Source organism: Hyaena hyaena, unplaced genomic scaffold (assembly GCF_003009895.1).
Source record: "Hyaena hyaena isolate Hyena2069 unplaced genomic scaffold, ASM300989v1 scaffold_388, whole genome shotgun sequence".
Lineage (NCBI taxonomy): Eukaryota > Metazoa > Chordata > Mammalia > Carnivora > Hyaenidae > Hyaena > Hyaena hyaena.
In genome coordinates this window covers 676,967-691,123 of record NW_024081021.1, presented here as the reverse complement: position 1 = coordinate 691,123, position 14,157 = coordinate 676,967, and the positions used below count along the sequence as shown (strand labels likewise).

General features: G+C 44.2%; 1 protein-coding gene across 1 annotated transcript in view; it reads right to left on the bottom strand.

Annotated features, from left to right (window-relative positions):
* Nucleotides 1-2,724: 2,724 nt before the first annotated feature.
* The window catches only part of GALM (galactose mutarotase), a 52,718-nt gene continuing 41,285 nt past the window's right edge, over nt 2,725-14,157 (bottom strand). The window contains exons 5-7 of the mRNA XM_039251238.1: nt 5,972-6,113; nt 4,455-4,629; nt 2,725-3,849 (exon numbers count right to left, since the gene is read on the bottom strand). Of these exons, the coding sequence (XP_039107169.1) occupies nt 3,772-3,849; nt 4,455-4,629; nt 5,972-6,113 (395 nt within the window). The 3' untranslated portion in view covers nt 2,725-3,771. The remainder of the gene's footprint in view (nt 3,850-4,454; nt 4,630-5,971; nt 6,114-14,157) is intronic.

Below are 14,157 nucleotides of genomic sequence, written 5' to 3'. Positions count from 1 at the left end.
TCCTGTCTCACGTTCAGGTCCTTTATCCATTTTGAGTTGATTTTTGTGCATGGTGTGAGAAAATGATCTAGTTTCATTCTTCTGCATGTTGCTGTCCAATTCTCCCAACACCATCTGTTAAAAAGGCTGTCTTTTTTCCATTGGATATTCTTTCCTGCTTTGTCAAAGATCTGTTGGCTGTATACTTTTGGGTCCACTTCTGAGTTCTCCATTCTGTTCCATTGGTCTATGTGTCTGTTTTTGTGCCAATACCATACTGTCTTGATGACGACAGCTTTGTAGTAGAGGCTGAAGTCTGGGAAGGTGATACCTCCCGTTTTGGTTTTATTTTTCAGTATTACTTTGGCTATTCGGGGTCTTTTGTGGTTCCATACAAACTTTTGGATAGTTTGTTCTAGTTTTGAGAAGTATGCTGGTGCAATTTTGATTGGAATTGCATTGAATGTGTAGAGTGCTTTAGGTAGTAAAAAATGAAATTCTTTTTAACATTCATTTTTGAGAGTGAGAGAGACAGAGCATGAGCAAGGGAGGGGCAAAGAGGGAGGAAGACACAGAATCTGAAGCAGACTCCAGGCTCTGAGCTTTTGGCACAGAGCCTGATGCAGGGCTCAAACTCATGGACTGTGAGATCATGACCTGAGCTGAAGTTGGATGGAGCCACCCTAGCATCCCAATTTTATTTTATTTTATTTTTTTAATTTAAAGCTTATTTTGAGAGAGCATGAGCAGGGGAGGAACAGAGAGAGAGGGAGAGAGAGAATCCCAAGCAGATGTGCTTTCAGCAGGGGGCCTTGAACTCACGAGCTGTGTGAGCTCATGACTCGAACCAAAATCAAGAGTTGGTCACTTAACTGAGCCACTCAGGAGCCCCTGATCTCCTCTTTTAGTGGCCACACAGTATTCCATTGTATGGATTATTATTTATCCATTCTTGTATTGATGCCTGTTAGGTAGTTTTTAATTTTTCATTGTTACTGATTAGATTGTATGAATCCCAACTTACATCGTCACTTATATATGACACCCAGAGCTCATCCCAACAGGCGCTCTCCTTAATGCCCATCACCCATTTTCCCCACCCCATCAACCCTCTGTTTGTCCTCTGTACTTAAGAGTCTTTTATGGTTTGCCTCCCTGTTTTTATCTTCCTTTTCCTTCCTTTCCCCTCTGATCATCTGTTAAGTTTCTCAAATTCCACATATGACAAATCATGTGAGATCTTTCTCGGACCGACTTCTATAGAAAAGATTTCTAAAAGTGGAATTACTAGATCATGAGTTTTGCAAGTTTGCCAGTATTGATAGATTCTGCCAAATTTCCCTCCAAAAAAAGTTGCCTTAGTCTACATTACTACTGATGGTGACTGAGTAAAAATTCTCCATTTATCAGTACTGTATGTTATGAATCTTCGACTTCTCCCTCTGAGTAGAAAAACTTGGGACTTTTTTTGGAGTGTGGTGCCAGCAGAGCATACCCAGGGCTTCTTATTGAAGGTCTTCCGTTCTGGATCAGTACTATTACTTTTTCCAGCTAGTGACCTCTTTTTTCTTTTTTTTAATGTTTGTTTATTTTTGAGAGCAAGAGCGAGAGAGAGCATGAGCAGGGGAGGAGCAGAGAGAGAGGGTGACACAGAATCCGAAGCAGGCTCCAGGCTCAGCCCGACGTGCACAGAGCAGCACAGAGCACAGCACAGAGCCCGACGTGGGGCTCGAACCTACAAACTGTGAGATCATGGCCTGAGCCGAAGTCACACACTTAACCAACTGAGCCACCCAGGCACCCCAATGACCTCTTATTTTCAATGGGGATTCTGATACCTCATTACAGGCTGTAAGGATCAGCTGAAATAACTTCTTCAAACATCCTTTTGGCAATCCTAATGGCAGTGGCTTCCATGCAGGAGGAGAATCCAGGTAAGATGGTAACAGGGTAAGAATTTGATTGTCCAAAGGGTCCTAGAAGAAGGATATGTGATGGAAGTAGAGGTTGTGCAGGGCTCTAAAGAGTAATGTGGTGAGGACCCCTCCACTGTCTGCTCAAAGCCACTTGGGAAGAGACACAGGACCCCAGGTCCTGGGCCTCAGCGTCTGTTGCTCAGTGCCCTGGCTGCCTGAAGAGTTTGCTGTCCACCTTTTCAGGTCTTTCATCATGGGCACAGGGAAGGCCTGCTGAAGAAGAACTGGACCAGTGGCCAGTTTCAGTTCTAGCCCTGCGGACGTGGACTTACCTTCCAGACATCTCAGGTCTAATCCCTTTCCCTTACCCAGTCTCCAAAATTGGATCGTTTGCCCATGTAGTAAAAGCCAGCAGTAAAGTTGGCACGCAGGGTTTGGTCTGTCATGGTGCAATTCTACATCATCTGATTGTCACTTTTCACCGTGTCTCCTCCAGAGAGACTGATGTCACTGAGGGAACACACTACATCTTAGACATTACTTCTTGAATTCCTTAAGACTCAGCAGAGAACTGTATACACAGTAGGTATCCAAAAAATCCATGCTGAAATGATTGGAAGAAATAAATGGTTTTTTTGGTTTATTGTTGTTACTCAGGAAGTATGAGAAGCTCACTAATCAGCCAGTTAGCTGGCTTTCTTCTAGGAAGGCGCTGGGGCTCGTACTGGAAGAGAGCGCAGTGGAATCAGAACACACCTATACATGGTCAGTTTCCCAAAGGTCCATGTCTGACGGATTTTAAAGATGAACGAAGACACTGGGAGTCTTCTGAAGGTGCAAGTTCTGGTTTTATTCCAACTGATTGTTAGTATATAATAGTAGAAGATACATATCTTTCAAAACCTAAACCAACCACCAACCCAAATGCATCACTGATGATTCAATTGTTAGGAAAGGTGGGGAGCTCCAGCGTCAACTATGTAACACAATGTCTTGTGCCAGGTGCAATGTACAGTCAGTCCTCAGGTAAGGCCCTCTGTCCACACTAACACAGCTCTGTCTCCAGTGGCTTGCTTTCTTCCCGTGCCTTGGCTGGGCTGGGGCTTTCTCTGCCCCAAAGGCAGGGATCAAAATTACAGATTCTTCTGGATATTTTGACCTGGCTCTTTAAGTCATATCCTTAGAGACAGTTAAACTCAAACTCAGACTAATGCTTCTTATAAGTGTGACTCTGGAAAGAAAGGCTGGCCCCCTAACAAAGAAAGGTCAGAATCCCCTGTGCCCACCAGTGATCCTAGGAATGCTTTGGCAGACTGAAATAGAAGCATAGAAGGGGACTTGAATGTGCATGACCTGATGTCAAATCCTCGCTAAAACTTCTCCTGGCTGTGTGTCTTTATGAGGGTCATTTACCCTCCCTAAGCCCCGGCTCCTTCACTCAGTCATCTGCTGCCTTATCAATGTGACTGTGCTGCACAGGATGAGGTGGCTTGAGGTGCAGAGGAAGACAAAGAAATGGAATGAGAGTAGGATCAAAGAAAAGGGTAAAGAGAAGAAAGCAGGGTAGAGAGACAGAGCCAACAAAGCAAGGAGCTGGGTACCCCTTCCGGGTTAGGGTCAGGGCTTAGGCGACAGCATTGGTGGTTGGATCCTCTTAACCACACGGAGGATAGAGCTGGTTATTAGACTGACCCGTAGCCAGTCACCGGGAAAGGAACGCAAAATTCAGACTAATTATTGTGAAGCTACCCTTTATATGATTTTTGAGTCACAGGATCACTTGTAAAGCCTCTAAATCTTCATCTCCTCTCTGGACAGGAGACAGGCGGTCGAAGGGGCTCCCAGCCTGACCCTGGAGGTCATCCTTTACACTTCCTTAAGCTACCGAAAACTTGAACCAAGTGGTGTGGTCATACTCCTCACCAGGCCTCACCAGCACAGAAGGGAAGTGGGGCTGTGGAGGGAAAAACAATACAGGTTACACCTTGGCAGTCTGGGTCGTGCCCTTAGCCATTCAGAATGGCTTCTGGACTGGTCTCTAGACCAGCTCTGAGATCCAGTTGCCAATATAACTACTGTTTGTTACCGGTTTGCAATGAGCTAAGGAACTTGAGCCGGAATGAAAATCAGCTACATCGCTGAGCACATGTTGCTGCGGCAGGAATTCCCTGTGTGGATTGACATTCCGGGGCAAGCTGCAAGCACCTTTTGAGCTGGTGCTTTGTGGAGCACTTCTCTAGGCAGTGGCTAGAAAAAGAAGTTACCAGCAAGCAAATAGGAAGAGACGACAGGACCACCTTAAAAGCGTGTTTGCAAAAGATGCATACTATTGACAAGGAGCAACATTAAACTGAGTAAAGGCTTCGAAGGCACAAAAGAGGAGATTTTAAAAAATACGTAAATGCTATGTTAGTAGCTTGGCTATGGGTTTCTTGTGCTTATCGTGACTTAGAAAACACAGGTGGACTTCTGAGTCAGAGCTGACTGGAATGTTGTGATCTCTGTCATACAGAGCGACCTTGGACGCAGCACCACGGAGAGGCCGGCCTGTAGCTTTACCTGATTGACTGCATCAGGCCAGCTCTGGGTCTCGAGGCAGAAGCCAGAGTGCTTGGCATAGACTGCTCCGCTCTTGCCCCTCAGCGTGCCATCCAGGAAGTTGCCTGTGTAAAACTGGACCCCGGGCTGGGTGGTGTACACTTCCAGAACCCGCCCGCTTCCGGCATGACAGACCCTGGGGATGAAGCAAATCACAGAGTTACAGGGCTTGGAAAAGCCAGCAGGGACAGTGGGAGCTGGGAAGCAGCCTTGAGACGGTAATCAGGCACAGAGCAGGGACAAGATACATGGAGACAAAGATGAGAAGAGCATGATGGGAAATTCTCGTAGTCTCACGGGTGAGGCATGAGCTGGTGGTCCTGAGGATCCTCCAATAGCAGCTTCTCACTGATTCTTGGCATCTCTGAGAAAGGCTCACCCCAGCCGGTCCTGTGTGTATGTATGCTGGGGGGCTTGGGGGGCGGCTGGGGTGCAGAGACACAGTGGTCCGATTCTGGAGGGGCTGAGATTCTTTCTCAGGAATAGCTGGCGCTCTCTGCTTGGCCTGGCAAAGCCACCAGCTGTGTCTTTGGAAAGAGAAGAGATGCTTTTCTAAATTAAACTGTCGCCGTTCCCTGGGGCTAGAGCAGGCCGTGCTTTTGAGTCAGATCTCCCCCGAGAACAGACGTGCTGTCGGTTTCTGCTACATTCACGGTTTCCTTTTTTTAAAAACAAAAAAATCCCAGGCCTCTACGGAGCTAAGAGCACCTACCCAGTCCCATACTTGGTTTTGAAGGGATGTGGATGAAGAAAAGCCTCAGTCTTACCATCTTACTGAGAGGTAAGACATCCCAACAATGTATATAGTCAATCAAGAGGTTGAGGGAAAGATGTTCGGGAAGAGAGGGGCCAGGACTCGAATAATGGAGAGAAGGCAGGAGAGTCTCCACCAGGCGGGGGCAGTAGAAAGAGAAAGGTAGAGGAGAATGGTGGACTCCAGCTGGAGAACACAGGGACTGGGGCTGTGAGGGAGAGAAGGCATTCGAAGTTTCTATTAGAGTTGGAATCATTTTCTCTGCTTTATTGAAAACCCACTTATTCTACAGACATTTATTTCCTGGTGCCAAGCCTGGGGTGAGGTGCTCGGGCGGAGGTGGCGTGAGGAGCCCGGAAGTTAGCGGAGAGAGAGACAAAGAGTGGGGGGGGGGGAGAGAGAGAGCGCGAGAGAGAGAGATCCCTGCGTCACATACGGGGCGCCGGAAGTTCAAGGAAAGTGGAGGCGACTTCAGTCCGGTCCGGAGGAATTAGGACTTCTCACAAAAAGCGGGCCTTAAAGAACAGGCTCCGGTGGGGGGAGAGAGGGAGCAAAGAGAGACAGGAGAGGGGAGGGACGCCCTGGCGCCGCTCTGCGCAACCAGAACCCGAGCTCTGAAAAGACGTGCTTCCGTGGGTCCCTGCAGCGTAGTGAATGCATGGAGATGGCCAGAGGGAAAGGTGGCATCTCCTCCCGCCAGAGGCAGTCAGGGAAAAGGACCTACCGGGCGCAGAAGTGCTTGTCTTTAGATCCCTTCAGACAAAAATTGTGGTCAAAGCCGGTGATGCGGAACTCCTGCAGGTGTTTTCCAAGCTCCACCGGCCTCCTGAGGTCAAAGGCAGTTCCTTGTACCGGAGCAACTTCTCCTGGTGGGAAGAGGCAGATAAAGGGGCAGCGGGCTGGAGTACTCTGGCCATGCTTGCTTGAAGGAGGACAGGGACCCCGTTTCCGAGCCTCACACCATGATCCAGTTTAGTTACTGTATTTACTTAAAAAATGGTTTCTTACGGGAGCACAGGTGACACACAATACCACGTCCGTTTCAGGGGTGCAATGTAGCGATTCAACTTCTCAATACATTGTGCCGCGCTCACCGTGAGTATAGCTTCCATCTGTCGCGCACAGAGCTATTACAGTACCATTAACTATATTCCTTAGGCAGTTTACCTTTTATTCCCATGACTTACTCATTACATAGCTGGAAGCCCAATTTAGTTTCTTTAAAGGTTTTCTTTTGTCCTAGAGCTGTATCATGTATTTTAAAGGTGAATACAAAGGCTAGTTAACGTAACCCTTTTAAGGTTAGAATTACTTTTTCCTTTCATGTGGTCAGACGGAGAGGCTTTAGGAACGTGGTTTCTACACAGTTTTAGCGGGGAGAGGTAGCATGCAAAGTGGGTCTGAAATCAGGAGCCTGTACCTTACCTTAAAAGATTTAAACAAGTGAAAGATTAAAAACAAGTAAACTGTGCTTTCTACACAGGTTTAGCGGGGAGAGGTAGCATGCAAAGTGGGTCTGAAATCAGGAACCTGTACCTTACCTTAAAAGATTTAAACAAGTAAAAAAGTAAATGTTTTAGCCATTCAAAACATTTAGTTCTGCTTTTGTGTACTGCTAAATATTAAAAAAAACATTAAGCTCCTATCTTTGCGTGAAAGTGGGCATCCTTTTTTTCCCTAATATTTATTTTGACACAGAGAAAGGGGGGTGGGGGAGGGGCAAAGAGAGAGGGGGGTAGAGAGAGAATCCCAAGCAGGCTCTACACTGTCAATAAGGAGCCTGACGTGGGACTCGATCTCACGAATGTGAGATCATGACCTGAGCTGAAATCAAGAGTTGGCTGCTTAACCGACTGAACCACCCAGTTGCCCTGAGAGCGTCTTTTTCGTAAACTCAGATCTGCTGTTCAGAAACATAATCCTCCTGGTACGTGAAGATTGGAGTCTGTAAGTTCACACAGAGCTGTGAGGATGCCTGGGGTCCAAAGCACCCGAGGGGGACACAGAGGCCCGGCCAATGCCATCCTAGAACCTGGTGTCCACTGTTTGACCAAGGGAGTTTGGGAAGCACACAAAAGAACCCTTCTCTTACCAGAATCAGCATTAGGAAAAATTAGCATTTAAAAAAAATTTTTTAATATTTTTTTGCTAGAGCAAGAGGGACAGAGAGCAAGTGGGGGAGGGGCAAAGAAAGAGGGAGACAGAACCTGAACACAGAGCCCGACATGGGGCTTGAACCCACAAACCATGAAATCATGACTTGAGCCGAAGTTGGATGCTCAACTAACTGAGCCACCCAGGCACCTCAAGTAGCATTCTTTTTGAAGACATTCTTGAAGACCAACTATTTTCTTTGCCTTTGTTCTGCCTGCATGAAAGAGAATTTTGTGATGGGTAATATTTGTACTAGTAATTTACCAATTTAAAAGGTAACAAATGTAAAAGGTGCAAAATACTATACAATGCAAAGAATCTCTCTCATTTTTGTTCCCCACAGATCCAGTTTTCTCCAACAGAAGCAACCACAGTTACTGATTACTCTCGCACCTTCTGGAGATAATACCAGGATATCCAGCAGGTAAGTGCACACCCGTGCACACGTACAACAATATAGCCTGTTTCCACGTTGATCTTTTCACTCAATTTGTCTTCAAGGTTGTTACTAAATTTATTCCTATGTATTTCATTAGACAATTCTATGTGCCATTCATATTTCTATTTTTTCTATGATAATCTACTTAAAACTTTTTTTCTGGTGTCATTATTGTAAATTTATATTTTTCTAGGAACTTATGCATCCCATCTATATTACTTTCATTTACGTGTAGAGTCAAGGAAGACAGTAACTTATGATCCTTTCAATTCCATCTCTCTGTGGTTAGTTGCCTATGCTCATTTCTAACTTTGTGCATTGAATAGGTAGGCTGATGCTTTATCTATTTTTGTGGGTTTTTTCCTTCCAATGAAGCAGCTCTTGGATTTGTGTATTAGTACTATATTTTCCCTCTTTTCAAAATCATAATTTCTTTCGTTTCTGTTAATTTTTATTTTGTTCTCTTGGGTTTTTTTTGTTACTCTTTTTTAAAAATGTTTTGTTTATTTTTGAGAGAGAGAGAGTGTGCGAGCAGGGGAGGGGCAGAGAGGAGAGGAAGACATGGAATCCAAAGCAGGCTCTAGGCTCTAAGCTGTCAGCACAGAGCCCAAGGTGGGGCTTGAACCCACGAACCATGAGATCATGACCTGAGCCAAAGTTGAACACCTAACCAACTGAGCCACCCTGGTGCCCCTATTTTGTTATTCTTTTTCAAATACCTTGCATTAGATTCCTAATTCATTTATTTTCACATTTTTTGGATTAGTAAAAGTATTTAGTGCTTCAGTGTTCTTCTGAGCTATTGTCTTTATATCACATGTAGGAGTTTGTTATATGTGAAGATAACATATTCCCATTTATTATATATTCCAAAATATAGTAAGTATATATTTCCTTTATATATAATTATGATATATTATTTACTTATTTTCTAGATATTGCTAGTTTTGGGGGTTTGAGTTCCTTTTTGATCCAAGAATTATTAAGAGTTAAAACATTTCTAGGTCAAGCATTGGCTATATTACTCATATTTTGTGAAATTACCTGAGATTTTCTTTTATGATCTCAGATATGGTTAACTTTTATTGTGAATTTCATCCTTTTTTTTTTTTAAGTTTATTTATTTATTTTGAGAAAGAGTGAGAGAGAGAACAAGAGATGGGCAGAGAGAGAGAGAGTCCCAAGCAGGCTCTGTGCTGTTAGCACACAGCCTGTTGTGGAGCTCAACCTGCGGCTCACATGAGATCATGACCTGAGCCGAAATCAAGAGTCGGATGCTTAACCGACTGAGCCACCCAGGCTCCTTGTGAATTCTATCCTTTATCATTACAAAGCGTCCTGCTTTCTGTACTGAAATCAACCTTTATATTGATGTTAAGATTGAGACCCCCTGCTTTCATATGGCTTTTATTTGCTTGGTTTGCTTTTGAAATTTCATGTTTTCAATCTTTATGTGTAACTTGGTTTATACACAGCCTTCTGTTGGGGTTTGCTTTGTGATGCAACCTGAGAGACAATTGTGTTAGAGAGGCGTTTTATGGCATTACTCTGACATATATATGTTCTAAGCATTCTTAGTCTGTCATCACGTTTTATGGTATGCTTTCTGTTCGTGAATTCTAGTTTACTTTTCGAAATCTTTTTACTATATGGAGTGTATATGTGTGTGTCTTTCTGATAAGTGAGACAGTTTGTAATTTTGTTTTAGTGTTAACATCTTAATATAAGTAACTTCAATATAATATACTTAACCCTCTGTTTCTTAGAATCTTCTAAGCTTCTCCTTCCTCCCTTTCCCCTTTCTCTTTGCTATCTGACTTGGGTTTCTCCCTTTCAAATCAGAATCCAAGTAAAGGCACTTTGTTTCCCAGTAGATGGTGCTAGAGACACAATATAAAGAGACACCATATAAAGATTCTCCCCTGATCAGTTTGGGGAGAATGAATGGTTGAATTTTTGGGTCCCTCAGGCCATAAGGCCAAATCTTAGATGCTGGCGACCCACCTGGGTGCTACTGTCTTGTGAAGCTGGGTGACCAACCACCTTTCCAGCTGATTTTTTTAAAATCTGTTTTAAGGTTTATAATTTTTTTTTTTAATGTTTTATTTATTTCTAGGAGAGAGAGAGAGACAGCGTGAGCAGGGGAGGGTCAGAGAGAGAGGGAGTCACAGACTGAAACAGGCTCCAGGCTCTGAGCTGGCAGTCAGCACAGAGCCTGACGCGGGGCTCGAACCCACGAACCGCGAGATCATGACCCAAGCGAAAGTCGGACGCTTAACCGACTAAGCCACCCAGGCGCCCCATTAAGGTTTATAATTTTTGAAAGAGGAGAAGGAGAGAGAGTGTGTGCAGAATCTGAAGCAGGCTCCAGGCTCTGAGCTGTCAGCACAGAGCCTGACACGGGGCTTGAACCCACGAACTATGAGATCATGGCCTGAACCAAAGTCAGATGCCCAACAACTGAGCCACGCAGGCACCCCTCACATGAATTTTTAAAAAGACAAAATGTTTCCTTATCAAAAACTTAGTCTGGGAGAAAGAAGCAGCTGTTTTCATGGGCTCAAGAAGATTGTAGTCTTACCAACTCATATTCTGAGTATTAATTTATGTTATGCTTTCTTCCCTAACCTTATATGGTATTCACAATATTTAGTTCCTTAACACCATACTTGACTCAAAATCTGACCCTTATGGCAGTCCCAATGTAATATTGCACCTGTCAGTCAAGATTACTTATCTATCTCTCTTAACTTTATGGTAAAAATAGAGTCATGGAATTTTCATGAAGGGGGGGGCCAGGGTATATTTCAGGTCTGTTTACCTGATATTGAGTAATCTACAAATCAGTGTTTATGTTAACTTTTCTCTCTGTAAAATGAAGCTATTATTTGCTGCCTTATACATTACATGAAAATATTCAACAAATGATATGCCTAAATGGTTTCAGGAGGATGGCATAAATAAACAGGCCAAATTTTGGGATGCATCTATAACACAGAGGAGAGCCTAGAGGGGGTAAGATTTCACAAATGGCAGAGAAGCCCTGGCTTAAAAATTAGAAAGTTGGGATAATCCTTTTTTTTTTTTTTTTAATTTTGACTCATTCATTTTATTTTTTTATTTTTTAAATACAGTTTATTGTTAAGTTGGTTTCCATATAACAGCCAGTGCTCATCCCAACAAGTGCCCTCCTCCATGCACATCACCCCCCTTCCCTTCTCCCCCACCCCCCATCCCTGTTTGTTCTCAGTATTTAAGAATCTCTTATGGTTGCCTCCCTCCCTCTCCATAACTATTTTTCCCCCTTCCCCTCCCCCATGGTCTTCTGTCACATTTCTCCTGATCCTCATATGAATGAAAACATATGGTATCTATCTTTCTCTGCCTGACTTATTTCGCTCAGCATAACACCCTTGAGTTCCATCCACGTTGCTACACATGGCCAGATTTCATTCTCATTGTCATGTAGTATTCCATTGTATAGATACCCTGGGCTTTATTTTCCTATTTACTGTAGGCGGTCTAACAGGAATTGTACTAGCCAATTCCTCATAGATAAACCACATCTTCTTGATCCATTCATCAGGTGATGGACACTTAGGCTCTTTCCGTGTTTTGGCTATTGTTGAGAGTGCTGCTATGAACATTGGGGTCCATGTGCCCCTGTGCATCAGCATTCCTGTATCCCTTGGGTAAATTCCTAGCAGTGCTACTGCTGGGTCATAGGGGAGTTCTATTGTTAATTTTTTGAGGAACCTCCATACTGTTTTCAAGAGGGGTTGTACCAGCTTCCATTCCCACCAGCAGTGTAGGAGGGTGCCCGTTTCTCCACATCCTCACCAGGACCTATAGTCTCCTGATTTGTTCATTTTAGCCACTCTGACCGGCGTGAGGTGGTATCTCATTGTGGTTTTGATTTGTATTTGAAACTTGGGATAATTCTAAAATGAGATTTTTGTTAAATGAGAAGAAGAAAAAGAGAGGGTTCCCATCTTTTTCCAGCCTCATGCCCTGATACGTGGACCTCATATAGCTACTGATCAGGCATATGGAGAACTTGGAATCTGTCCCCCAGATTCACTTTGTCTTTGGGACCTTTCTCATAACTGCAGTGTCCTCTGTGTCCCTTCTTCCACCACATCCTGGCAAAGTTGTTTAAGAATACTTACTCTCTAATGCCACTTCCTCTGTGAAAAATTGTAGCCTCCACAGATAGAACTAATCTCCTTTTCTTTTCTTTTTTCCCCCTTACCCCTGATCTCCTTTTATACTTTGTTCCTATCACACTTTGAACATACTTTCTTCAAAGCATATGTTGCGTTAAGACATAACCATAGGGTTATATCAAGCTCTGAGAGGGTATGAATTGTGTCCTTTTTAACTTTGTACCTTCTGAGCATGAAGCGAGCCTTTACTTGATTGAAAACTTGATGGATGAATGAAGTAGAGGCAGAAAAAACAGGGCCAACTGTGAATGTTGTAGCATCCTGTGACAAAGTCAGAATGAAAGATCTAGAAAGGGCCTTAGGAAATACCTTATCCGGTTTCCTCGCTTTGCAAATGATACGACTGGAACTCAGACGGCTAAAGGGACTTGCCCAAGGTGACACATCTCCATAGCGTCAAAGTCTCCAGACCCCTCACCCCAGAGTGACTTGGTAACAGCCCTTTCCACCCCCAACCCCCCAGGTGTTCTGGAGTTCTCAAAGAATTTGGAAAATCAACGTGCCGTTCTTCTAATTTTGGTCTATCTGCATATGTGACTTTGTGCTTTGGTGCTAAGAATAGAAGACATCAAAATAGTGCTCTCAGCAATGCTGAGTGTACAGAATATTGAAGCGGAAATGGAAAGGGTGCCCTCAGAGAGGATGTCACTTCACCAGACTTTGGTTTTGAAGCCACCAGAAAGCTGGGGTGTCAGCAGAGAGAAGCTGTTTTTTGAAGAGAGTTTCTTCATGTTCCTAAAGGTTGGCTGAGTGTGCATTAAGGCCTGAGCGGCAGTGCCACAATGTCTGGCAAATGGTGGGCTCTGACCCAAAGATAGGAGGTTACAGCTCTGGGACAGAGGAGCAGCCTGAGGTAGGTAGCATTTCTGCTTCCCCCTTTCAGGGAGAGCCTGACTGCAGGCACCAGTGCAGACCCACCTGGGGTTCCTGTCATGAATTTAGAGTGAGACCAGTCCCTGTATGGTGGCAGCTACAGAGGGTGTGGTGGATGGCATGAATCAGGGTTGCATTTGTTAGGAGAATAGACAGAAGAAGGAGATGGTGAGGAAGTGTAGAGCATAAGCAAAGGGGTGATTCCAATGATAGACTTTTACGTGGGTGGGGGAGTGAGCTCAGGAACAGGTGAGGAGCAGTGAAAGGATGGCAGGATCAAGGGACTGTAGGTTCTTGTGGCATCAAAGAATTGTTGGGACTGAAACAGACACCTTAAATGGGGAATATAGATGACTACGATGAGAGGTGATGAAAAAAACGAAGGGTATGAGCCAGTGAGCATGGGAGTGAGTAACTGAGAAGGTTGGAGGACAAGATCATTGGAACAGAGGATGTCAAGAAGAAGCTGAGAGATCAGAATATCATCAGTCTGGATAATGAAATAATTAGGGACTATGACAAGAGTGTGTTGAAGTGACAGTGAGCCAGGAATGAGGTGATGTCTGTAGATGACCTCAGATGTGTCACTCTGGGCAACCACAGCTGCCCCAACCTTGCAAGAAGGCGATGTAGACCTCATAATTGGAAACAGGACTCTCTAACATTCTGGATCTCCATTACAAGGTGTTGAATCTTCCTCTCCCTATTGACATTCCCAATAGAATTATAATTACCTGTCTTCTGGCAGCAAAGGAAAAACACACTGCCTTCATGAACTCCATCTGCCTTGACTCATATCTCTTATCTAACATAAGGGGTTCTTAATACATATTCTATTAGATAGGTTTTCGCCTTCTCCCCATGAATGGCTGTGGCAGGCTGCCCTTTTCAAAGATGGCCACACCAGTATGTACCCCTTTCCACAGGCTCTATTTATAATGTGATGCTGACATTCCATCACTGAGAGATGGAGTCTTTGTTCCTTCCCTTAAACTGGGAAGGACCTTTTGTAACTGCTGCAACCAATAGAATAAGGGACAAGTGATACGATGTGATTTCTGAGGTCAGGTAATAAATAGAAAGTGGTTTTGGCTTTGCCCTTGCTGTCTCAGGACATTTGCCCCTGGAAGTCAGCTACCATGTTGTAAGGAAGCTCAAGTCACACTGAAAGGCCATCTGTGGGGGTGTTCTGGTTGACAGCCCCAGCTAGACCCTGAG